At 39.1% G+C, this 25,240-nt stretch overlaps 2 protein-coding genes and 1 pseudogene across 2 annotated transcripts; 1 reads left to right on the top strand and 2 right to left on the bottom strand.

Annotated features, from left to right (window-relative positions):
- LOC127794591 (putative disease resistance protein At4g19050) lies at positions 1–22,286 on the top strand (annotated as a pseudogene).
- On the bottom strand, positions 3,030–4,333 carry LOC127794726 (uncharacterized mitochondrial protein AtMg00860-like). The gene is made up of 2 exons (XM_052325973.1): positions 4,145–4,333; positions 3,030–3,200 (listed from the first exon to the last, which is right to left on the bottom strand). The coding sequence occupies exons 1-2, from the start codon at positions 4,331–4,333 to the stop codon at positions 3,030–3,032; spliced, it is 360 nt and encodes a 119-aa protein (XP_052181933.1).
- On the bottom strand, positions 16,821–17,702 carry LOC127794590 (uncharacterized). The gene has a single exon (XM_052325827.1). It carries the CDS (start codon positions 17,700–17,702, stop codon positions 16,821–16,823), a length of 882 nt encoding a protein of 293 aa, XP_052181787.1.
- Positions 22,287–25,240: the final 2,954 nt, after the last annotated feature.

The following is a 25,240-nucleotide window of genomic DNA, read 5'->3' as shown; positions in this document are numbered from 1 at the left end:
ATGCTAAAGTTGCCTAAGACTGTCAGGTAGAGCATTCCTAGCCTCATTTTCAAAAAGAAAAAAAAAAAATACGAAATGAAGTGTGCTGTTACACAAAGCAGACAGCTTGCTCAACCGCTTTATTCATTTACTATCCCAGTACTGCCCTGTCTCTGAAGGAGGAACTGCTCTTGTCTTGCCAGGTTCTCTCTCTCTGTCTCTGTATTTATATATGCAGATATATATATCGCGTGTCTGTGTATGTTATCTATATACTTCAATCTTACCATAGTATCAGTATTATCAGCAGTTCTTTGGGCGTTGTCTAGCTTCTACATGATGTCTGATAAGGTGCAGTTTTTCTTTTAATTCAAGATTCATGGCTAATGAAAAATGCAAATCCAGGCACTGTGAATTCTCTTCTGTGATTCCCACCTTGTTTCAGTCCAGATCTAAGTTGGAAAGTTCTTGGAGGTAGATCTATTTCAGTTCAGATCTAAGTTGTAAAGTTGTTGGCGGTCGATCTGCAAGAATCTTTTAGATATTTTTGAATTGGGCCTCTTGCTGTTTAGAGTTTACTTTCGGTTGACTTACTGGCATCCCTTATAGTTTGGGTCTTTCCAAAAGTGGAGAACAAGGGGCCTGAAACTAGGAACACAGAGTTTTGAAAAAAAGAATTTTGATTGGATGAAAGAAATATCTTGGTAAAGGTGAACCCGATTGATTTAGGTGCTAACGTTGCGTTCTCTTTGCGTTCTCAATTTTTAGTTTTGAGTTTTAAATTTATTTTTAATTTTTTATTTTAGTAGTCTATTTTTAGAAAACTAAAAATGTATTTCTTTTATCATTTTACAAAATTATTTCTTAAAACAAAAAATTAAAAAAATACTTTTACTATAGAATTTTGAGAAAAATTATTTTATGATATTTTAAATGAATTTGATTATTAAATGATAAAATTAACTCTTTTTAATAAAATTTTACTATTAAAATAAAATAAGAAATTTGATTAATAAATTATTGACATATGAGTGATAATTTATATTAAATATTATTATGCATAATATGTGTATTATACTTAATAATATACTATATCTTATATTTTTAATTATAATATAGATATACTATATTTTTAAAATTTTAAATAAATATATAAATTTATTTTTAAAATTTAAGAATAAATTTTTCTTTTTTTTCCCTTCTTTTTTTTTCTTTTTCTTTTTTAGAGTCAAAATATAGAAAATGGATTGTGGTTTTCATATTTTGAACTTAGAGATTGTTTTGGCTGTTGTTTTGGATTTTTTTTAATTTTTTTTTTATTTTCAAAAATACATTTTTGAAAATGACAAAGTAAACGTATTTTCATTATTTTAGAAATTGAAACCTAAAAATAACCTGAAAATAACAAAGAGAATGTAGCCTAAGAGATTGGTTGTAGTTTAAGAAGATCAGTAGGGGCGACAGAAGGGTTTTTCCTTATTGTATAAAACAGATAAAGATAAATTATGTACTATAATCATATACATAAGAAATATGGGGGTTATGTTGGATAGCTAAAACTCATTGGATTGAACATTGTTGATGGTTGGAGGTTAGAATTTATTTAGCAACTCCACTTAGTGAAATTAAGCCTTGTAATTGATGTTCTTGTAGATATGCGTCCATACAAATTTGCATGTTTAATTGATAATATCATATAGTGAACTTTCAAGATCTTTGTGTACTTGTTTCTTCTTTAGGGACCTCAACATTGATTGAAATTCTAATGGTTGAACTTATCATGTCAAATTTTTGTAATCTTTCTTCTTTTAAGAAATATGGATCCTAATTTGGTCATGAATTCAAATCAGATCTGTCCATATGGGGTTCATGGGGCAAAAGTAACTGCTAGGCAGCTACTACCCACTTCTCTCTAAGTTGAGAGAAGTGGGAAAGTGATGGGAACCCAAACTGAATCACAGAGATCAAATTCAAATTTGCCAACTTCAATTAGGTTACTATGGAAAAATCTGGGCATTCGAGAGGTCCTTAACTTTCCCTAAGAACTCAATACAAAATTGTTTCTTACCCCCTACCAATTTCTCCACCCTCTACATATTCTCCTCCCTTCTCCTCAACCGAATTCTGTTACGCACTTACTGGGTTTTTACACAACTCAGCAATTTCCTCACTCTATCCCTACGCACATGGCTGACCAGCCAATTTACCACCCTACCCTTACCCCTTGGACCTTCTTTGATAAGTCTAGTGAACCGGGGGCCTATCATTACTCCCCCCCCCCCCCCCCCCCCCCCCCAACTTTTCGCCTTGTCCTCAAGGTGGAAAAATAGAAATTGCTACTAGATCAAGTGGTAAGGTTCCCAAGTAGCTTCTAATGGGGGTATCCCCTTCCATTGTATGAGCACTTCTAATCCCCGTAAGTTCTTCTAAATTCTTGGCCGAACTCCCAGTACTGCCTTCGGTTCCACCAACATCTCAAGGTCTTCATTCAGCTATTGAGGACGCTCCACATTAGCTTCCAAAGCCCCTTTTGGCTCCCATAGTTGGGACATGTGAAATACAGGATGGATTGGGCAATGAGATGGCAATATCAACTTATAAGTTACCAGACCTATTTCCTTCTCAATTTCAAATGGACCATAATAGCGGCAGACAACTTTTCATTTGCACGAGCAGCCAATGATTTTTGTCGATATGGCCTTAACTTCAAATAAACCAAGTCCCCTTCTTTGTACTTCACCTTCCTTCTTTTTAGATCTGCTCTCTTTTTCATCACTGCTTATGCTCTTATCAGGGCCTTTAATTCCTCAAGGATTAAATCTCTCTCAATCAGCTACTGCTCCACCATTGAAACAGGGATAGTTCCCTTCTCAAACCTCAATAAGGGTGGTGATTCTTGCCCATACACTGCTTGAAATGGAGTCACCTTGGCAGCAATGTGGTAAGAGGTATTATACCATAATTCAGCCCAAGGTAGCCATATGTACCATGCCTTCAATTTTGAGGAAGCAAAACAACGAAGGTAGGTTTCTAAAGTTTGGTTAAGTACCTCAGTTTGCCAAATTGTTTGAGGGTGATAGGTTGTGCTTCTGCTGATTTTGGTACCTTATAGTCTGAACATCTCCTCCCAAAATTTGCTCATGAAAATTGTCTCTATCCAATACAATGGACCTTGGCATTCCACGAAGTCTCGCCACTTCCTTAACAAAAATTCCAGCCACCTGCCCAACTATAAACAGGTGTTTAAGGCCAATAAAATGCCCGTACTTACTAAGTCTGTCCACCACCACCAAATTTGAATCCATCTTGCCCGACTTTGGCAATCCCTCAATGAAGTCCATAACAATGTCGTCACAAATTTGGTTTGGGATAGGAAGAGGCTACAAGAGTCCCCCCGGTGCTAAAGCCATATATTTATTTCATTGGCAAACTGAGCAATCACTTACATACCTGTATATATCCTTCTTCATTCCCTGCTAACAGACATTTGTTGCCACCCTCTTGTAGGTTTTTAAGAATTCTGAGTGTCCTCCTATACTCCCATCATGCCCCTCATGAAATAACAATGGAATGAGAGTGGATCCCTTGGGTAAATACAACCTACCCTTGTAAAGGAGAAGGCTGTCCACCAACTGGAAGTTAGGGTGTGAAGTTGGATCAGCTTGGAGCTCTTAGATAATTCCTTGCAATCTTGCATCTGCCTTTACCTCACTGGCTAACTTATCCATTTGGACACTTTAGGAACTGTTAAGGCCATTATTCTTGTTGGGTGGCAGATTCGTTACAGTCCATCAACAGCTTTATTCTCCAAACCTGGCCAATATTGTATCTCAAATTGGATCCCCATCAATTTCACCATCCATTTCAAGTATTCCGGACTCACCACCCGTTGTTCCATCAAGTATTTGAGACTCCTTTGATCTGTTCGAACTACAAACTTCCTACTTAACAAGTAATGTCTCCATTTTTGCATAGCAAACACTATGGCCATCAGTTCCCTCTCATAAACAGATTTTTTTCTCCCTAACTAACTGAAAGCATGACTGAAATAAGCAATAGGCCTTTGCTCTTGCATTAATACAACCCCCATACCTTGTCCCGAGGCATCAGTCTCAATGACGAAGGGCTTCCCAAAGTTCGGTAAGGCTAAAACGGGTAGGGATACCATTTTAGCCTTAAGTTGTTGGAAGGCCTTCTCAGCTGCCACATCCCAAAAGAAGTTGTTCTTCCTTAATCTCTCCATTAGAGGCCTTGCTAACTTGCCATAATCCCTCACAAAGCGTCTATAATACCCCGTGAGGCCAAGGAACCCCCTCAATTCCTTTTCCGATGTAGGAGTAGGCCACTCTAACATAGCTTATATCTTACTTCGATCGGCTAAAACCCCATGATGAGATATAATATGGCCTAAATATTCAATTTCCAGTTGTCCAAACACGCACTTCTTCATGTTGGCAAAGAGCTAGTTGTCCATTAGTACCTTTAAGACACAACCTAAATATTGTGCGTGCTGTTCAAAATCCCTACTATACACCAATATGTCATTGAAGAACACCAACACAAAATGCCGCAAATATTCTCTAAAAACGTCATTCATCAATGATTGGAAGGTGGCTGGTGCATTCGTCAGTCATTACTAGGAACTCGTAATGCTCTTCATGAGTCCTGAAAGCTGTCTTGGGAACATCCTCTGACTTGACTCTAATCTGATGGTAACCAGATTTCAAATCGAGCTTGGAGAAGACCCTAGCCCTATTTAACTCATCTAGTAACTCCTCTATCACGAGAATGGGAAATTTATCCAGTATAGTGACCTTGTTTAAGGCTCTATAGTCCACACAAAAATGCCATCCTCTATCCTTCTTTTTAACCAACACCAAACTCGAAAATGGGCTAGAATTAGGCTGTATAATTCTAGCAGCCAACATCTCTCCCACCAACTTCTCAATTTCATTTTTTTTGCAAATAAGGGTATCGGTAGGGCCTTACACTAACCGGTGTGGTTCCCGAAACCAAATTGATGGTGTGATCCTTCCTTTTACAAGGTGGCAACCCCTCTAGTGTAGAGAAAACCCTCTCAAACTCAGCCAACACCCTTTTCAGTATCACTGGAGCTTCCTTTTGAGCTTCTTTGATCTCTGCCACCACGGTTCCCAACTCTAAGAACATTCCTTCTCCATTCTCCTTAAAGGACTTCACCATCGCCTTCAAGGATACCAAGGTCTTACTCAAGCTAGGGTCCCCTTGCAATGTTACTGTTATGCCTCTTATCTGAAATTTCATTGTGAGGGCCTTCCAATCCACATTCATTTTTCTAATTGTTGCTAGCCACTTCATTCCCAAAATCACATCTAAGCTCCCCAAGTCTAGAGGTAAAAAATCTTCTACGATTTGCATATTTTGGAGATTAAGCTTCACTCTTTTGCAAATTCTAGCCCCTTGCACTGCCATTCTACTCCCCATAACTACCCCATATCTTGCTGTCTCCTCCCTGGGTAAAGCCAACTACTGCACCAGCTCGGTTGCTATAAAGTTATGAGTTGCCCCTCTATCGATAAGCACCATTACCGGCTACCTCTCTATGTCCCCTTTGAGCTATCTCTTTCAACGTTTCTCCCTCATCTACCCCCTCTTCTACCTCTTCATAGTATATCATCATTACTTGCAGCTCCTTATTTATGCACTTGTGGCCTATAGTATACTTCTCATCACATCGAAAACATAGGCCCTTATCCCTTTTTGCCTTCCACTCAGCCTCGCTAAGCTGTTTGAAGGGTGGGTTTCTCCCTCTCCCATTAGCTTGTGGTCGGTATGGGTTAGGAGGACTTATCGTTGTCGATTTTAGGGGTTATTGTGACGGTGGCAGAATTTCCCCTTGTTGGTAAGTCGAAATTGGGTTTGGCATGGCTTGTCCTTTGTTCGAATTTGATCCAACAAAACCTCCCTGAACCACCTGATTTCGCTCCTCTATATGTTGAGCTAAGTCCATCATCTGCTCCAAACCCCTTGGCCTCAACACCCTCAACTCGGCCTTGATATGAGGTTTTAAATCATTTATGAAATGCCCTTCTAGCATGGCTTTCGATAAGTTTTCAAGAGGCGATGCCAATGTCTCAAAGCATTGGCTACTCCATGATAGTCCCTTTCTACTGGAGGGCTAGAAACCTCTCTTCGACGAAGCTTTCTTGGGGGGTCGGAAGCGACTCCTCAACAGAAACTTGAAGTCCTCCCAATCCCTCACCCTTTGTCGCTTTTCCTCCCATTAGAACCACAACAGAGTAACACCCTCCAAACACAGTACTGCTGCATCTAACTTCTCCTCATCAGTCATCCCAGTCACCGCAAAATACCATTCGGCTCGAAATATCAAACCATTTGGATCTTCTCCTTCGAAGAGGGGCATCTCCAATTGTCCCCCTCGGATTTTCGGCCGTCAACCCCCATCAGAATCACCTGCTTTGGCGTGCCGTCCTCCTACTTCTGGCATCGCCTCAGAATCCTGAACGAATTTTGGAGGCTGGCCTCCCAACTTCTCCTTGTTCTTCCACTCCCGTTCCTGCTCTTCCCACCTCATTCTTATCCATGCAAACTGCTCCAGCAAGTTCACAACATTCTTCTCCGCCGATTGAACCTCACCCCTCATGGCATCAACTCCCCATTGCATGCCTTCCATCCTCCCTTCCAATTCTCCTACTCGGTCTGTCAAATTCACCATCAGGATTGGTGATGCTCTGATACCAAAATGATGGGAACCCAAAGTAAATCATAGAGATTGAATTCAAATTCTCCAACTTCAATCAGGTTACAATGGAAAAATCTGGGCATTTGAGAGGCCCTTAACTTTCCCTAAGAACTCAATACAAAATTCTTTCTCACCCTCCTACCAATTTCTCCACCCTCTACATATTCTCCTCCCGCCTCCTCAACCGAATTTTGTTACGCACTTGCTGGGTTGTTACACAACCCAGCGATTTCCCCACTCTACCCCTATGCACATGGCTGGCTAGCTAATTTACCACTCTGCCTTTGCCCCTTGGACCTTCTTTGATAAGTCTAGTGAACCGGTGCCTTATCAGAAAGTTATATATATATATATATTTATATAAAGAAATTCTCTCTACAGTTTTTCAGTGTGTTAAAAGACATTTAGGCTATGGATTTTATAGACGTTTTCTATCTTGCAATTTCGTCTGTGATTAGTAAATATTTATCTTTCTCCTTTGTTTTTATTTAACATTGGTATCAAATCCATGGTTATCATTTGATATATGTAGAATGTGTGTATATATACTTTGGCCAAATATATATTTTTATTTTTATATTTTTACATTTTTACATTTTTTTCTTGTAACCATTTAAACTTTTATTATTTCAATTATATTCTTAAAGTATATATCTTTTGAATGAATTGCACACTTTTTAGAATTGAGTTGGTGTATATAAGACCTGCGCTGAAATACTCGAATTATTTATTTTATCCTTTGCAACCCTGAGCATCATCAATCCCCGTCAGCCCCTCATAGTCACTGTCGCAATTGCTGTTAGCCCCTTGTGCAGTCGTCTTTAGCCTCTCGTAGTCGTCGTCGTTGCTGTCGTTGTCAACCCCTTGCAGTTGTAATCGCTATCTCCACCATGGTTCTTTTTCTCTGATGGCAATCGTCCGTTCGACCGATTCATCTTCCCCATTGATGTCTCTTGTGACTGAAGAAGAAGATGAAGGATTGTAGGCATCGTCGACCGACCATTGGTCTTCTCTTATTGATTGTGAAGACGTTTGAATCAATCTTTTATTCAATTGTATAATATTCTTTACATACTCGGTCCCTATTTAACATTTACAAAGAGAACCAAAAAAATATGGAAACATAAAAGTCAACCCAAATAATCAGCCTAAATATCGGATCTCATTATGGCCTCAATCTCCTACCACAATCTCCTCCAAATTCCCTTCAAATCATTCGAGATTTTCACACTTCTCCTCAAGTTGGATCATAAATGTTGATCATATCCAACTTGCAGACAAGCTCTTTAAAGCTAGACCTCTGTAATCCCTCAGTGAATATATCTGTTAATTGTTCTCTTGTAGTGATATAGGTCATGTAGATTGTCCATTTCTCAATTTTCTCATTTATAAAATGCCTATCAACTTCTATATGTTTAGTCCTGTCGTGCTGGACAGGATTATGGGAAATACTGATAGCAGCTTTGTTGTCGCAGTAGAGTTTGATGGGGAACTCTACTGTGATATGTAGTTCCTCCAAAAGCTTTTGTAACCATAGCCCTTTACACATCCCTTGTGCAACAGCTCTGAATTCAGCTTCAACACTACTTCTGGCTACTACACTCTAGTTCTTACTCCTCCATGTTACTAGATTTCTCCAAACATAGGTATAGTAACCGGTAGTAAACCTTCTGTCTTCTGTTGATCCTGCCCAATCTACATCTGTATAGATCTTTATCTTCTTACTATCTCATTTCTTAAAGAATAGACCTCGCCCTGGAGAGCCTTTTAGATATCTAAGAATCTTATACACCGCTTCTAGGTGACTCTTCTTTGGTGAATACATGTGCTGACTGACCACACTTACAGCAAAAACAATGTCAGGTCTAGTGTGAGATAGGTAGATCAATCTACCTACTAGTCTCTGATTTCTTTCTCTACCCATAGGCTTTCCAACGTCTTTCGTTCTTTTTCCTGCCTCGATTGGAGTATCGCATGGCTTGCAACCAAGCAAACTAGTCTCAATCAAAATACTTTCTTTGGGAGACACTAATTCCCTTCCTTGATCTGGTGACTTCCATTCCCAGAAAGTATCGCATTTGACCTAGGTTTTTTTACCTCAAATTCTGTGGCTAAGACCTTCTTCAACCTTTCCACCTCTCCTGTGTTATCTCCAATGAGAATGATGTCGTCGACGTACACGATCAGGATGGTCCTCCTTCCATCATTGGATTGTTTGAAGAACATAGTGTGATTTGACTGTCCCTGTTGGTATTTTTGATTCTTTATCACCTTTGCAAATCTATCAAACCACGCTCTCGGTGATTGTTTGAGTCCATATAGGGATTTCTTCAACTTGCATACTCTGGTTTCTTTTCCCTCCTTTTAAAATCCTGGTGGTAGCGTCATGAACACTTCTTCCTCTAACTCACCATTCAGAAAAGCATTTTTTATGTCAAACTGATGGAGTGGCTAGTCCAGGTTTGTTGCCAAGGATAAGAGAACCCGTAGTCTTTTGGTGCTTTGGATGCGAGAGTCTTATCGGGCTTTGATTTAGGTCTCCTTGAGTAGACAAGTGTCTCTTTGTGTGTTTGTTTTCCCACACCTCCCCTTGAGTTCAAGATTCCTTCTGTGTTGGACAAAGAAGGAGGGGGTGTATTGTATGGGGTAGATTCAAAGATTGCAACATCGAAGTCAGTGTCTGATGGTCGAGCTTCACTCAAGGACTCCCCCTGGAGCGAGTAGTAGGGAGTATGCTAAAAAAATGTGACATCCAGACTAACAAACAACTTTTGTGAGAGAGGGTCATAACATTTGTAACTCTTCTGAGTGGGAGAGTAGCCAAGGAAGACACATTTGAGAGCTCAACTTATTATGTTGGGAGGTGTGAATGTGGACAAACACCGTGGACCCGAAAACACAAAGTGGGAGACATGAACTGAGCCGAGAATCAAGGAAGGTCTCCTGGAACTTTTGGAGAGGGGTTGCAAATGAGAGAACTCGACTAGGCATTCGATTGATAAGGAATGCAGAGGTCAGAATGGCATCACCCTAAAATTTATTTTTCATGTGAGAGGTGAACAGTAGGGCACAAGCTACCTCAAGAATATGTCGGTTTTTCCGTTCAGCAACCCCAATTGTTTTGGGGGTGTGAACGTAAGAACTCTAGTGAATAATACCTTTGTCTTGAAGATAGGAGCCCAAAGAATAATTAAAGTACTCAGTGCCCTTATCAGTATGAAGAATTTGGATTTTTGTGTGAAATTGGGTGTAAATCATAGTGTAGAAGTTCATGAATATAGAACTAACCTCAGATTTATCGTGTAGTAAATACACCCAACAGAGACAAGAATTGTCATCAATAAAGGTAATTAACCATTTTTTGTGGGTCCTATTGGGAACCCATGAAGGCCCCCAAAGATCACTGTAAATTTTGGTAAAAGGCAGTGATGGTTGATAAGGAGATAAGGGAAAAGTAGCGCAATTATGTTTTGCAAGTTCACAGACTTCACATTGTAAATCCAAGGGAGTTTTATTCGAACAAAGTGAAGGAAACAAATGTTTTAAATATTGAAAACTAGGATGACCTATTCGTTTGTGCCATAACAAAAGGTCACTATCCCTAAGACTAGATGCAAAATTACAAATAGAAGGATGACATTGTTTACTCATGTGAGCGTCATCAAAGTAGTAGAGCCCTTCGCATTCCTTAGCACTGTCAATTGTCTTCCCCGATGATAGGTCCTGAAAGACACAATGAGAATACGAAAATGTAGCTGAGCAATGAGATTGTTCAGTTAGTTGACTAACGAACAACAGATTGCAAGAGAGATTAGGAATATGAAGGACAGACTCCAAAGTAATAAATTTAGAGATATGGATACTCCCCTTGCCAGCTATTGGGGATAAAGTACCATCTGCAATTTTTACTTTTAAGTTACTAGCACAAGGTGAATATGTGGAAAATAAATGATGGGCATCAGTCATATGGTCAGATGCACCAGAGCAATAATCCAAGGAGTGACCCTGTGACTAAGAGCAGTTAAAAAAGTACATTTGTGAGCTAAGGAACCCAATGGCAGAGGGGTAAAAGATTGACTCGAGGCTTGAAAGGTCGAAAAAAGAGTATATAGCTTCTCAAGTTGCTCGGGGTTAAAACCCCCAATAAAGGCTGACTGAGTGATGGGCTGGAGTGCCTGTTTCTGCTTGCTGTTCAGTTGAGGCCTGGTACCCGTGGGATTTGTTGGGCTATCTGGGCTTCCAGTCAATAGGCTTGCCATGTAAGGCCCAACATGTATCTTTGGAATGGCCCAATTTTTTGCAATGGTCACAAAATGGCCTTTTATTTTGTCTTAGGCTAGATCCTGTGGGAGGCCCACAGGTTACAAGGGCAGAAGCTTCGGGCCCAGGCACTATTTTCTTTTTCAACATCACCTTTCTTCTACTCTCTTCACACCGAACTTCAGAGAACACCTCTCGAATGGACGGTAATGGCCAGGGCGACCCAAGACTCGGCTCCTCACATAGTTGAGCTCTTTGTTGAGCCCATCCAAAAACTCGTACACTCTCTCATTCTCCATTCTCTTCTTGAATCGCACACTATCACCCATGCACTCCCAAGATTCTTCACAACTGAGGTTCAGTTCCTGCCATAAACCTAGCATCTCCGTGTAGTATTCCATCACCTCTCTTTCTTCTCGCTTCATCTGCCACAGTCGAGTCTTCATCTCGAAGATTTGAGAGGCAGTCTCGACGTCGGAGTAGATTTAGCAAATAGCTTCCCGCACGTCTTTTGTCGTAGGCAAAAACATGTATGTTTTACAGATTGTTGGTTGCATGGAGTTGATCAAGCAGGAGATTATGAAGGAATTCTTAGAACGCCATTTCTAGAAGGCTGCTATGTCCTTGGAAGGTGGTTGTTTGGTCTCGCCAGTAAGGAAACCCAGTTTGCCTTTGCCATCGATGACCAGCTTGATGGATTGAGCCTATTCTCGGTAATTCTTACCATTTAGCTTTTCTACAAACTCTACGTAAATTTTTGAGCTGCTACATATACCTAATGCTTATGTAGCAATGAGCTCTCTCAAAGAAAATAAGTATGCTGATTACATGAACTATTTGCATGTATGAAACTTACTAAAAATGAGAGTATATATTAATGGGTATACGTGCACTATGATGAGCTTATTATGTGCGAGTGGGAGATGTAAGAAATATGGATCTGAATTCGGGTCATGGATTCGGATTAGATCTGCTCATATGGGGCTCATGGGTCAAAAGTAAATGCTAGGTAGTTACTACCGCTTCTCTGGAAGTTGAGAGAAGTGGTAAAGTTGCATATATATATATATATATATATAAAGAAACTCTCTTTGCAGTTCTTGAGTGTGGTAAGACATTTAGTCTCTGGATATTTTAGACGTTTTCCATCCTGTGATTTCATCTGTGATCAGTAACTCAAACCACTCAAGATCCATTCACTTCCGCTGGAGAAACCCATGAGTGAATATTTATCTTTCTTCTTTGTTTTTATTTAACACTTCTTACGTAATTATTCATTCTCTTGTGTGTAGGAATCTTGGGTTATGTAACGCAATTGGTATAAGAGATTCAAATTTCAATGAATGTTACTTTGTCAGGGGATCTGATTACAAGTTCTCTAATCCTCTAGGATTCCAGTGATTTCACATTCTATCCAAAACTCTTGGCTTAGATTGCTACTTATATGATCAAGCAGGAAAAAAAAATGTATTAAGTAAATTGCCGGTCTATTCTAAAGGCTTTTATTGTATTGCTTTCTCCTGTTTCATACGTCCATTTACAAAGCTCGTTTTTGATTGAGTCAGCTATTCTATATATGCTACGTGTTTTCTTATTGTTATTCACTTTTCAAAATTTTAATGATTTTCTCATTTTTATGCTCTGCTTTTTTGAATGTTGGTTAAGGAAAGGGCTTTGAACTTTTTCATTTTTGTTCAATATATTGTTTAAACATTTTTTTTTTCTCTGTCACCATAAATCTTTTACTCAAGTATATAGGGTGTATATAGGGTGTTCAATAAATATATATAGAGATAGGGTGTTTGTATCTTATAAGCTGGTGAATCAATCTAGCAATGGATAAGATCCTTCCATGCCTGATTGTCCCTTGCTCACTGTTCGGCACAAGGATGTTTTGACGGAAAGGAAAAGAAAATAACAGAACTTATGTACTTGTGGTTTTTAATTTGTAAAAGAACGTTTATTTCCGTTTCTGTTCTTTTCTAGTTCCAGGTGTAGCATTAATGTTTCTTGGTTGCTATGTGATAAGGATGTTTGAGTGACTTCTCCAAGGGAAAAAGGAAAACATGGTCAGCCAGTCTAGCAGGCTGTCATATGGATTACCTTTCTGGAACTTGAGACCACTTTGATGCCATATGGATTACCTTCAAGTTGAATTTCTGTCATATAAATGGCTCACACATAGTTACTTATTATTTTAAGTTTTCGCAAGGTCTTTCACATGTAGCTTGTGGACGAGATTCTTTTTTATATTTCTTTTGTATGGATAAAATATTTTACTTGCAAAGTAACACGTACGTATACGTAAATATTCACAGAAAGATAATGGAAACTATTAGCTGTACATGAAAAGTTTGTGACTTCTATCTTCAGCTATAAATGGTGGATATTGGATAACTGCTGTGAAACTGTAAACCATGGGACAAAGGTTAGTTATAATTAGATATTGAGTATTTGTTTGTATAAATATAAATAGATAGAGATTATTTTCAAGCTAGAATCCATGTAGCTGACTCCATCTAGTGGGAATAATACTTGATTTGTTGTTTTATTATTGATAATCTTAAGATCTGATGTTGTTGAAACTGATGAGAAGCTGAAATCACTCACACACTTTTTATTAAATTCACAGAAGCTTAAATACAAGAGATTTGTAACTAAATCAGCTGCTAATCCTGAAAACCTGCTACAAATCCCGTAATCAGCTATAGTCTTTCAACAGAAAGCTAAATTTAAGCAACTAAACTTGACTTGATAAGCACATAACAAACTCCTAAAAAATCTGCAACAGAAGAAAAAAATAACAACCTCCTAAACTCATGGATGACTCAGCAACTAAAGCATAATTATCAACACTCCTCCTTGCATTGGTGGCTGCAGACACCAAGCCTAGTCCTTAGAGTTTCAAATCTGTCCCTGGGCAAAGCTTTAGTGAAGATATCAGCTAACTGATCATTGGTTCTGCAATGTAGCAGAATAACTTCTTCTAGCTTCTGCACTTCTCGAATGAAATAAAGTTTAATATTGAAATGTTTTGTCTTTCCATGAAACACTGGGTTGTTTGAGATAGATATGGCTGCTTGATTGTCAACATAAATCTCTCTCCTCTCCTTTTGTTCCAGCTGTAAATCAACTAGAAGCTTTCTTAACCACAAAGCTTGATTCACTGCTGATGTAGCTGCTATGAACTCAGCTTCAGCAGTAGACTGTGCAACTATATCTTGCTTCTTTGAGCACCATGAGAAAATCCCTGAGCCAAGTGTGAAACAGTACCCAGAAGTACTCTTCATGTCATCCACAGATCCTCCCCAATCTGAATCAGTATACCCTAGCAGCTTGAGCTCCTGATTATGACTGTATTGAATTCCATAATCTAGAGTTCCCTTGACATACCTTAGCACATGCTTTGCAGCCTTGAGATGAGACTCTTTTGCACAATGTAGGAACCTGGATAAAACATTGACCGCCTGAATAATATCAGGACGTGTTACAGACAAGTACATTAGGCAGCCTATCAAACTTCTGTAGCTATGTTCATCAGCTTTCTCAGCTCCATCTTCTTTGCATAACTTTTCCTTTTGATTCATAGGAGTGGCCATGGGTTTGCAATCTTCCAACTTAAACTTCCTTAGAATCTCCTTAGCATATTTTTGTTGGCTCACAAAGATTCCTTGCTGATCTTGTTTAACCTCCATTCCAAGGAAGTCGGTCATCATTCCAAGGTCTGTCATCTCAAAAACCTTCCTCATATCTTCTTTGAACTCTTCAACAAGCTTGACATTGCTTCCTGTTACTAAAAGATCATCAACATATAGGGACACAATCAAGATGCCAACATTCGAACTCTTAGCATATAATGTGGATTCACTTAGACTTTTAGCAAACCCAAGCTCTTTGAGATAGTCATCAATTCTGCTGTACCAAGACCTAGGGGCCTGTTTTAAACCATACAATGCCCTTTTCAGTAGACATACTTTATCCTCCTGTCCCTTCTTTGCAAAGCCTTCTGGTTGTTCAACGAAAATCTCCTCCTGCAAGTAGCCATTTAGGAAGGCAGATTTGACATCTAATTGGCATACCTTCCATTGTTTCTGAGCTGCCATGGCCAAAAGCAATCTAATGGTGTCTAGCCTTGCAACAGGAGCAAAAGTTTCTGAAAAATCAACTCCTGGTACTTGTGCAAAGCCTTTAACTACTAACCTGGCCTTATGTTTATTGATGGAGCCATCTGCATTCAACTTGGTTCTAAAAACCCACTTCACACCAATAACATTTCTATTTTGAGGTCTGTCTACCAGCTCCCATGTTTGATTTTTCTCTATCATTGACATCTCCTCCTTCATTGCAGCCTTCCATTTGGGGTCATTTTCTGCTTCACTGAAAGTTGCTGGTACTAGTATTGCAACACTGCATCTTTGGTAAATATCAGTGAGCAATCTGGTTCCTCTAACTGTTGGATCATCCACAATTTCATCCGGAATTAACTCAGGTAGAATAGTTTGTTTTGCTTCCTTTTTTTTCCAACACCATTTCTCATCCTCAACAAAATGAACATCCCTGCTGATTAGAATCTTTCCAGTCTCAGGTTGAAAGACTCTATATGCCTTTGATTGTGAGCTATAGCCAATGAAAATACCAGGTTCTGCCTTCTTGTCCAGTTTATCCCTCTTTGCCTGTGGAATATAAGTAAAACAAAGACAACCAAACACCTTAAGATTCATAACTTGAGGCTTACTGCCAAACCAAGCCTCATATGGTGTTTTTCCTTCTACTGCCTTTGTAGGCAGTCTGTTGAGGAGAAATATAGCAGTGCTAGCTGCCTCTGCCCAAAAACTTTTAGGAAGATCCTTCTCATGAAGGAGGCACCTCACCATCTCACCAATAGTTCTGTTTTTCCTTTCACTTACTCCATTTTGTTGTGGAGAGTAAGGAGCAGTGAATTGATGCTCTATACCAGCCTCTTCACAAAATTGAGTAAACTGGTTGAGATGTACTCTGTCCCATTGTCAGATTGAAAGCCTTGTATCTCCAAAAAATACCTGCAACTTCAGACACTTAAACCTGAGAAAATAAATCCAGCTCATCCTTGTAAAATCATCAATGAAAGCTATATAATATCTACTCCCTTTCAGTGATGGTTCTATCTTTGGTCCACTCAAATCAGTGTGAATGAGCTGCAATTTTTTTGTTGCCCTCCAAGCCTGTTGTGGAAACAACAACCTTGTTTGCTTACCAAATTGGCAAGCTCTACAATTTGGTAAATGCTCAACCAGACCAGAGGTGGCAATCCCTGCACCATTTCTTTTGTCCTCATCAGCAATAGTGCTGCTTGATTGAAATGTCCCAACCTCTTGTGCCATAACTCAGTTGTCTGTTCTGAAATATTGTAGGCATCATGTTCCTCTTTCATAAGATCTAAAGAGAAACTTTTGTTCTTCATCTTTACTCGAAACAGTTCATTTCCTTTTGCATCCTTAATCAAACACATCCTATTTTCAAATAGGACTTTGTATCCTTTTTCAAGCAGCTGTCCAACACTTAAAAGATTTTGATTAATGTCAGGAACATAATAAACATCAGGTATAAGCTTGGTACCTGAATAGGTTTCAATGGAAACTGTTCCTTTTCCTTTGACTTCAATACACTCTCCATTTCCTATTCTGACTTTAGTGGTAGTTGACTTGCTTAGTTCCTGAAACAGCTCCTCATCATTTGTCATGTGATTAGTACAACCACTGTCCACCAACCAACTTTCTCCAGAACTGACAGTGGAAAAACAAGTAGCTACAAACAATTGTTCCTGCTCTTGCTCTTGTTGATCTGCTACTTGTGCACCTGCCTACTGCTGTTGATTTTTGTTCTTGCAGATCTTAGCAATATGACCTAATTGCTGGCACTTGTGGCACTTCACATCAGGTCTCCTCCAACACTTAAAAGGAGAATGACATTTTTTTCCACAGTGCTGGCATGGAGGATAATTTGATTTGTCTGCTCCCCCAGGTGTGATTGAATTGCAAGGCTGATCAGCACTTCCTTTCTTCCCCTGCTTCTTCTTGCCCTTGATCTGTAGTTTGGCCTGTAAAGCCCCTTCAATGGTTCCTTCTTGCCTCATAAGTCTTCTCTGCTCTTGTGCCTGAAGAGCATTCAACAATTCTGCCGAAGAGATGCTGGACAAATCCTTTGAGTTCTCCAAAGCAGAAATTGTTGATTCAAAACGTTCTGGAAGAGTAACCAGAATCTTTTGGACTATTCTAGAGTCAAGAAACTCACCACCAAGTATCCTTACCTTATTTGCTATGCAAAGAAGCTTATCAGAATACTCTTTCACAGTTTCTGAGTCTTTCATTCTTTGCATCTCAAACTCTCTGATTAGGTTCAGCATTTGCATCCCTTTGATCTTCTCATTTCCCTCATACTCTTTCTTGAGAAAATCCCAAATTGCCTTTGCTGACTTGAGAGTCATAATCCTGGTAAAGATAGTTGATGAAACTGCTGTAAAAAGACAAGCTTTTCCCTTGGATTTCTTCTGCTTCTTCTCTTTGTGATTTCTGATCTGTGCCATTGTTGGATTCTCTGGTAAAGGTGGAACTTCGTAGTCCTCTTCCACTGTTTCCCAAAGATCATTGGCTTCCAAGTAGGCTTCCATCCTCACTGCCCACATTTGATAGTTTTCTCCGTCGAACACAGGAGGTGCCGCAGCTGTAAAGCTCTCAGATTGCATTTTTTACACTCACAAGGTCCCTCAAGATATGACGGCTCTGATACCACTGTTGAAACTGATGAGAAGCTGAAATCACTCACACACTTTTTATTAAATTCACAGAAGCTTAAATACAAGAGATTTGTAACTAAATCAGTTGCTAATCCTGAAAACCTGCTACAAATCCCGTAATCAGCTATAGTCTTTCAACAGAAAGCTAAATTTAAGCAACTAAACTTGACTTGATAAGCACATAACAAACTCCTAAAAAATCTGCAACAGAAGAAAAAAATAACAACCTCCTAAACTCATGGATGACTCAGCAACTAAAGCATAATTATCAACAGACGTTGAAAGAAGAAAAATATCAGATTTCAGGAGTTTTTGACCCATAAAAAAACCTGAAGTTGCATATCTGGCTATTATATATCAATCATGTGAGTCTTAAGTGACATGCATTTTAGCTTGTGGTTCACTGACTTGGAACTAAATGCTTGGGTAGATACAGTAATATAGTCGCAGTAAGTTTGGGAACATGCAAGGACTGATCTAGCCAGATGCAATCTTGTAGCATCCGATTTTTTAATTCTCTGAAAACACCAATTTTCCCTTATTTTTTCTTCATTATGTTGAAATTAGATGATTAATCCTTTAATCAATATGCAGTGCGGTTTCTTATATCAGCAATGGCCACAAGTACAGTGGTGCAAAGGAAAAAAGAAATATTTCAACTGCTAAAAGATGATAAAGTAAGAAGGATTATTCTTTATGGGGAAGCTGGAGTTGGAAAAACATGGACAGCTGGACAGATGGCACATCTTGCAAGAAAGAGTGGCGAAATTGACATTGCTCTCTGGGTATTTCTCAGTAGAGAATATAATGATGATTCTCTTTCTAGCAGTATTTTTTATCAGCTGTCCCTAGTTTCCATCACAGGGTTGCCGGATTCTGAGGACAAGCGACAGCAGATATCTGCATCACTGGAAGGAAAGAAGCTTCTTCTAGTGTTGGATGATGAGGGGAGCAAAATGAATGAACAACAAATATTCAGTCATTTAGAAACCTTGCTGAATCTTCAACAACAAAACTACAAAATTTTAATCACTACAAGAAACAATCCCAGCAGTGTTGCCGAGGACAGTAAGTTAATTGAGGTAAAATGCTTATCGGGAGAGGCTGAGGCCGAGGCCTTATTACGCGAAAAAGTCGGGCCTGTGTTTGATGAGGTCAAAGATATCAAAGATTTAGCTAAACAGTGTATTGACATTACCTGACACTTGCCTGCTGCAATTATCCTGATTGCTAAGGCCATCAGATACTTTGCTCGACAGGATTCTGGGGTTAAGAAGTTGAGACATCAGGATAAGGCCATCGGATACTTTGCTCGACAGGATTCTGGGGTTGAGAAATTGAGACATTATCTGGAGGAAACACCTCGCAATGAAATCTATGACACAAGACAGTTGCTGCGTTGTGGATATGATTTGCTGCCCAACAAAATTTTAATTGATTGTTATTCGAGTGGTCGCCACTTCTTCCAAGTTCGTCAACGCGTGCATTACAATGAATTAATAGCTTACTGGATGATGGAAGGATATCTTGGTTGCATCAATTCTATGGAGAAGGCTTATGAGAGGGGACATCAGGTTTTGTTGGAGCTTATAGATTGTCGTATACTGAGAGAAGTGGAGGTTGATTATGTTATGATGGACGAAAGAACGACACTGAATTTGGATGGTGTAGTCATGGAAAGGGCAACAATGAACTCAGACGATTGCTACCGTCGTGGATTTGGTGGAACAGCCACTCTGGGATTAGCTAATGTGTTTGGGGATAGAAACTGGAAAGGCCTTGGGAGACTGACGCTAAAGGATGGTGCAATGGAAGCATTTTTTGATGACAAACAAGAGAAACTCCGTACTTTACTGTTTGATGGGAATTCTCTCCACAGAGAATTTCCTTCTAATTTCTCAGAATCACACCAAAAAGAACTTGAGGTTCTTGCCCTTCTTAACCCCGCACCAAGCACATATCGTTCTTTGTGTAAGATGCACAATCTCTGTGTGCTTGTCCTCAGATGCCGTCACGGCTTGGAGAAGATAGACTGGCTAGGGGGCCTAGAATTTCAAAATTTAACTGTTCTTGAGATATCTGGTCCAAGCTCCATCAGGCAATTCCCAGATTATTTTTTCAAGAACATGCCCCAACTTCAAAGCCTCAACCTATCCTTCCTGCAAATTGAATCATTACCCTCATCTGTTGAAGAACTTAGTAAACTAAGCTGGCTCATCCTTAGAGAGTGTTCTCACCTAAAAGAACTGAAACATTTGACCAAGTGTGAAAAACTAATGGTGCTAGATCTTTCTGGTGCTAAATCTCTGGCTCATATCTTACACAAGAGACTTTCTGGTTTTAAGGAACTTCAAGTGCTTAATCTTTCAGAAACAAAGGTTGAGAAGTTACCACTACTTAAAGGTCTACAAAAGCTCACTCGCCTCTCGCTAAGTGGATGTTCGGAGTTGAGTAGACTGTGTGGCATTAATACTTTAACTTCTCTGGAAGTTCTCGATCTTTCCAATGCTAGCAAATTTAAAGAGTTCCACATTAACGATCAGTATCTGGCAAGTATTGAGGGCCTTAAGATCATTGATCTGTCTGGAACTCCAATTGAGAATCTTCCTGCTAACATTGGCAGTCCTCGTCATCTGTATTTAAAAGGATGCCGTAAGCTTGAAACCTTGAAATGCATACAAACACTGAAAGATCTTTTGACACTTGATCTTTCAGACTGCACTTCTTTGAAAGAACTGCATGCTAAGTCCTTTGAGCACATGTCTCGTCTTCTAAGGCTTGACCTGTCTGGAACTAAGATTACAGTGGTCCCCGACCTTTCAAAACTCTGCAACCTCCGTCATCTCTTGCTGAAAAACTGTAGTGATTTGAGTGACGTTCCACAATTAGGATCTCTAACAAAACTTGTGGAGCTGAACTTGCGTGGTATTAGATCCTTGAAAAGAGCGGACTTCGTGGAGCGCATGAATCAGCTTCAGATTCTTGACCTTTCTGGAACGCAGCTTGAACGGTTACCATCCATGTCAAGACTCGAAAACCTTTATGATGTTGATGTGAGAGATTGTCCATGCTCAAAAGAAGCGTCGCGTAACCGTTGGTTGACAAATCCTCCGGTCCTGGATTTGCCTGCAACTGGAATCTCTCATCTGCCAAACATGAAGAATCAGGGAGCTAGCAGCAGCAATATAGAGGAACCAAATCAGCGTGACTGGGCCATCTCTGTTTTTCCAGTTGCAATTAATGAGAAACCTTCTGCATTTTATGGTTCTCAATTTCACAACTTGTGAAGGAAGACCCCTCATTGTGGCAGAAAGATTATGAAAAATTCCATTTCGTTGTTCATCCCATTGAGGTGCAAGATAGAAAAGCAATTGTCTCTTTGTGGGGAGATGATTTTGTTTCCAGAGATACTTACCTAAGAACAAAATATTTGTATGATTTTCAAATGCTACGGTCAACGGAGATCCATGGATTCCACGATTTCCCCGAAGGCCTTGAAGAGGTTCTGTGTCATACCGACTCTGTATTTCTGCTTGATAATGTTTTAAAAAGCTTATTATCCAATTTAGGGGCGTCCAACCTTGAGCAACTGAAAGGCTGTTGGATAGAAAGGTGCAGAGGGATGGAGAGTGTTTTCTGTGAACAGGAGGAAGGAGAGATTATGAAACTGAAAAATTTAGAGGTATTATGGGTTTCCAGTACTGGTAATCTCAAGCATATATACTGTGGGAACTGGCAAACAGGCACCTTCCAAAACCTTAAGCATCTGTATCTAGATTGTTGTCCAAAGCTATCAACTATTTTCTCTTCTCCCCAGGTGCCAACAAACCTTCAAGTTCTGCTGATTCTTGTTCAAGTACAGCCTCATATTATCTCAGTTGTCGAAGATGGCAAGGGACATCCAATTGTCTTCAATTTTGGGAATGCCCAAAACTAGAAAAGTTTGGGGAGAATGTTAATCGATAGATCGTATGGATTTCCAATTTCAGTGATTTTGAATTGTTATTTTAGGTAAATTTTCACCATGGAACTGATGCCTTTGATCTTGAGAATTACACAATGCTTGTGTATGTCTCTCCTCTTGACATTTTTTCCAGTTGCTCTTCCTTCTACCTTCTGAATGGAACTACCTTCTTTTTTTTTTTTTTTCCTTTTGCAGGCCGTTGGAGTAATACCATCCACTGCAGAGATATTTTATGCATGCATCCCAGCAGGCTCAAGCGACTCTTGCTTCCATAGGATCAGTGCAAGGGAAAACATGTTATTGTGGCTTTCAACGAGCATGCTGGAGCGGCTAAGCATTCTATATTTCACCCAGAACTGGTTTATATTCGTTGATCAGCGTCATGACTCTTCTTTGTCCCAAAGCCTCGTGTTATTAGTTTTTATGCTGCTTCCCAGCATAAGTTAGTCCTATTATATCAACGTTATCTTTTCTGTATGGAGGAGGAGAAAACTTTATATGACTTATGTGGAATTGTAGGACCAATCCTATCTTAGCTTCTCGTCAATCATAGACGAAATTTCTTTCTTCTTCCACAATAACGTGAATGTGGCATATCCAGTAAGGAGACATGGGCTCAATCTCATCTGCTCCTGTGAAAGCTGCATGTAGTTCATTATAGAGTTTTAGTACGACATATGGCGAGCTTCCCGCTAAGTATTGTCCTCTTATGGCTGGGAAGGTAGGACAGATTGTTGTCTGAAGCATCACGTGTATGCACAATGTCATGACCCCAAGGGTATTAGTTATAATTTAGTTATAATTGTTTCTTGTTTGTATTTTCTCTTAGCTTGTGGTGTGTACCTAAGCTATTAGTTTGTTAGTTGGATAATAACTGCATAGATGTAAATAAAATAATGTATATTTCACACAATGTATAATACAAGAGAATATACACACATAAGTGTTTTAGATTAATTATATTAATACGCCTTACTTATCTTATTTAACACTCCCTCTCAAGTTGGATCATATATATTAAGCATGTCCATCTTGATACAAATGTAATTCACATGAGAATCTCTAAATGACTTGGTGAGTAAATCAATCAGTTGATCATTGGAACCCACATATGTTGTAACTACATTCTTAGAGAATACTTTTTCTCTAATAAAGTGGCAATCAATTTCAATGTGTTTGGTTCTCTCATGAAAAATAGGATTAGAAGCAATATGAATTGCATCTTGATTGTCACAAATCAATTGCATAAACTTGACTTAAGTAACTCCTAACTCCTCAATTAATTGTTTTAACCACATTAGTTCACACGTTGTTATGGCCATTGCCCTATATTCAGCTTCTGCATTGAATTTGGCAACAATAGTTTGTTTTTTACTTTTTCAAGAGATTAGATTTCCACCAACAAATACAAAGTATGCAGATGTGGATCACCTGTCACTAAGTAATCCTGCCCAATCAACATTCGTATATCCCACAATCTGATTGTATTCATGATTTTGATAAAATACACCCCGATCAGGGGTAACCTTAATATACCAAAGAATTTGAATCATTGCATCCTAGTGACTGTCACAAGGGGAATCAAAAAATTGACTTACCACGCTTACAACAATTGAAATATTAGGACGTGTGAGTGTGAGGTAATTAAGTTTTCTAACTAGTCAACGGTAACACCCAGTAGAAAGAGCCTCCCCTTATCTCGATAACAGTCTGATATTTGAATCCATAAGGGTATCTGTTGGCTTACATCCAAGTAATTTTGTTTTCTCTAGCATATCCAAGGCATACTTTCTTTAAGAAATATAGATGCCTTGCTTTAACTGAGCTACCTCAATACCCAAAAAATATTTCAAGGAATCTAAATCCTTAGTTTGAAACTACTATTGGTGAAGATGTGTTTTCAATTCAGTGACACCATCATCATCATCCCCTGTAATTACTATATCATCAACATATACAACTAGATAACCTAAACTTAAGAACAACTAAACTGAATTGACCAAACCAAGCTAGAGAAGATTGTTTTAAGCCGTATAAGGATTTTTGAAGGCGACACACCAACCCAGACTCGCCTTGAGCAGTAAAGTTAGGAGATTGCTCCATATACACCTTTTCATGCAAATCGAAATGAATGAATGTATTCTTAATGTCTAGTTGATAAAGAGGCCAATGAAACATAGCAATAAAGGACAAGAAAAGGCCAACATAGGAGATCTTAGAAACAGGAAAAAATGTATCACCATAATTAAGGTAAAAACCCTGAATGTATCCTTTAGCAACAATGCGAGCCTTAGGGTGATCAATATGATTGTCAGGACCAACTTTAATAGTGTAAACCCAACGACAACCAACAATAGACTTACCCTTGGGAAGAGGTACCAAGTCACAAGTCCTAGTGGAATGTAAGGCAGGCATTTCTTTAATCATAGCAACACGCCACCTAGGATGGGAAAAAGCTTTTGGAATAGATTTAGGAAGAGAAACAAAAGATAAAAAAAATAGAATATCCATGGGATAAAGAATTATAACTAACAAAATGTGAAATGGGATAGATAGTAATGCAATGATGAGTACCTTTACAAAGAGTAATAGGTAAGCTAAGATTAGAAATCGAGGGAGATAAACTAGAGAAGGAAGAACGAATGGGCACAAAGGATGAGTTAGTGGACGACTCTTTTGGACTAGCGACGACAGGCGCTGCTGGTTGGGTCACAGGTTGAGCATACCGCTGATAGAACTGAAGATTGAGGTGATCAAGGAAAGAGGCAAAGGGTGGTGGAGAAGGAGAATGTGGGGGGTCAAGAAAAGGAACAAGTAAAGGTAATCCAGTAGATAAGGACTTGGAGAACTCAGACTAAGGGAGAAAATAAGGAGATGACTCAAAGAAGGTAAATACTGAGCTAATTGAAGAGAGTAGCAACGATACCCATTTTGAAGGCATGAATAACCCAGAAAAACACATTTAACGGAATGAATAAATAGCTTATCACGACCTGGGGCAAGATGGTGAACAAAGCAGGTACTCCCAAAGATACGAGAAGGAAGAGAATATAAGTCAACTTGTAGAAAAAGAACAAAATAAGGAATTTGGTCATTAAGGATAGAGGATGGCATTCGATTAATTAAGTAACATGCAGTTAAAACAACATTATCCCAGTATTGAAGCGGAACATGCATATGAAGAAAAAACGTGTGGGCAGTCTCAATTAAATGACAATTCTTTCGTTTAGCCACCCCATTTTGTTATGGGGTTCTAAGACATGAAGTTTGGTGAAGAATCCCATTGGATGCATTATAGGATTTAAATGGTAAAGACAAATATTCAAGAACATTATCATTATGAGAACATGGATAGGAACATTAAATTGAGTTCTAATTTAAGTACTATTGTTGCCTGACTACAACAATTAAATTTATTTATCTTGGGAACAGCCGAAGCAGAGTCCCTGAGAAAATCTGAGGGGTCACCGACAGTTAGCAGGATTTGAGTCCAACCCGAGGACGGAGGCTTCGAGGTCCCCGG

The sequence above is a fragment of the Diospyros lotus genome, chromosome 2 (genome assembly GCF_014633365.1).
Source record: "Diospyros lotus cultivar Yz01 chromosome 2, ASM1463336v1, whole genome shotgun sequence".
NCBI lineage: Eukaryota > Viridiplantae > Streptophyta > Magnoliopsida > Ericales > Ebenaceae > Diospyros > Diospyros lotus.
This window is presented reverse-complemented; position numbering and strand designations above follow the sequence as displayed.

Bases quoted from the DNA above. Each gene is read 5' to 3' on its own strand.
- LOC127794590 (XM_052325827.1), bottom strand. From the start codon at position 17,702: ATGCAATCTGAGAGCTTTACAGCTGCGGCACCTCCTGTGTTCGACGGA.
- LOC127794726 (XM_052325973.1), bottom strand. From the start codon at position 4,333: ATGTTAGAGTGGCCTACTCCTACATCGGAAAAGGAATTGAGGGGGTTC. The intron at 3,201-4,144 runs GTATCCCTACCC...ATAGTTGGGCAG, and splicing joins AACAACTTAAGGCTAAAATG to GTGGCTGGAATTTTTGTTAA.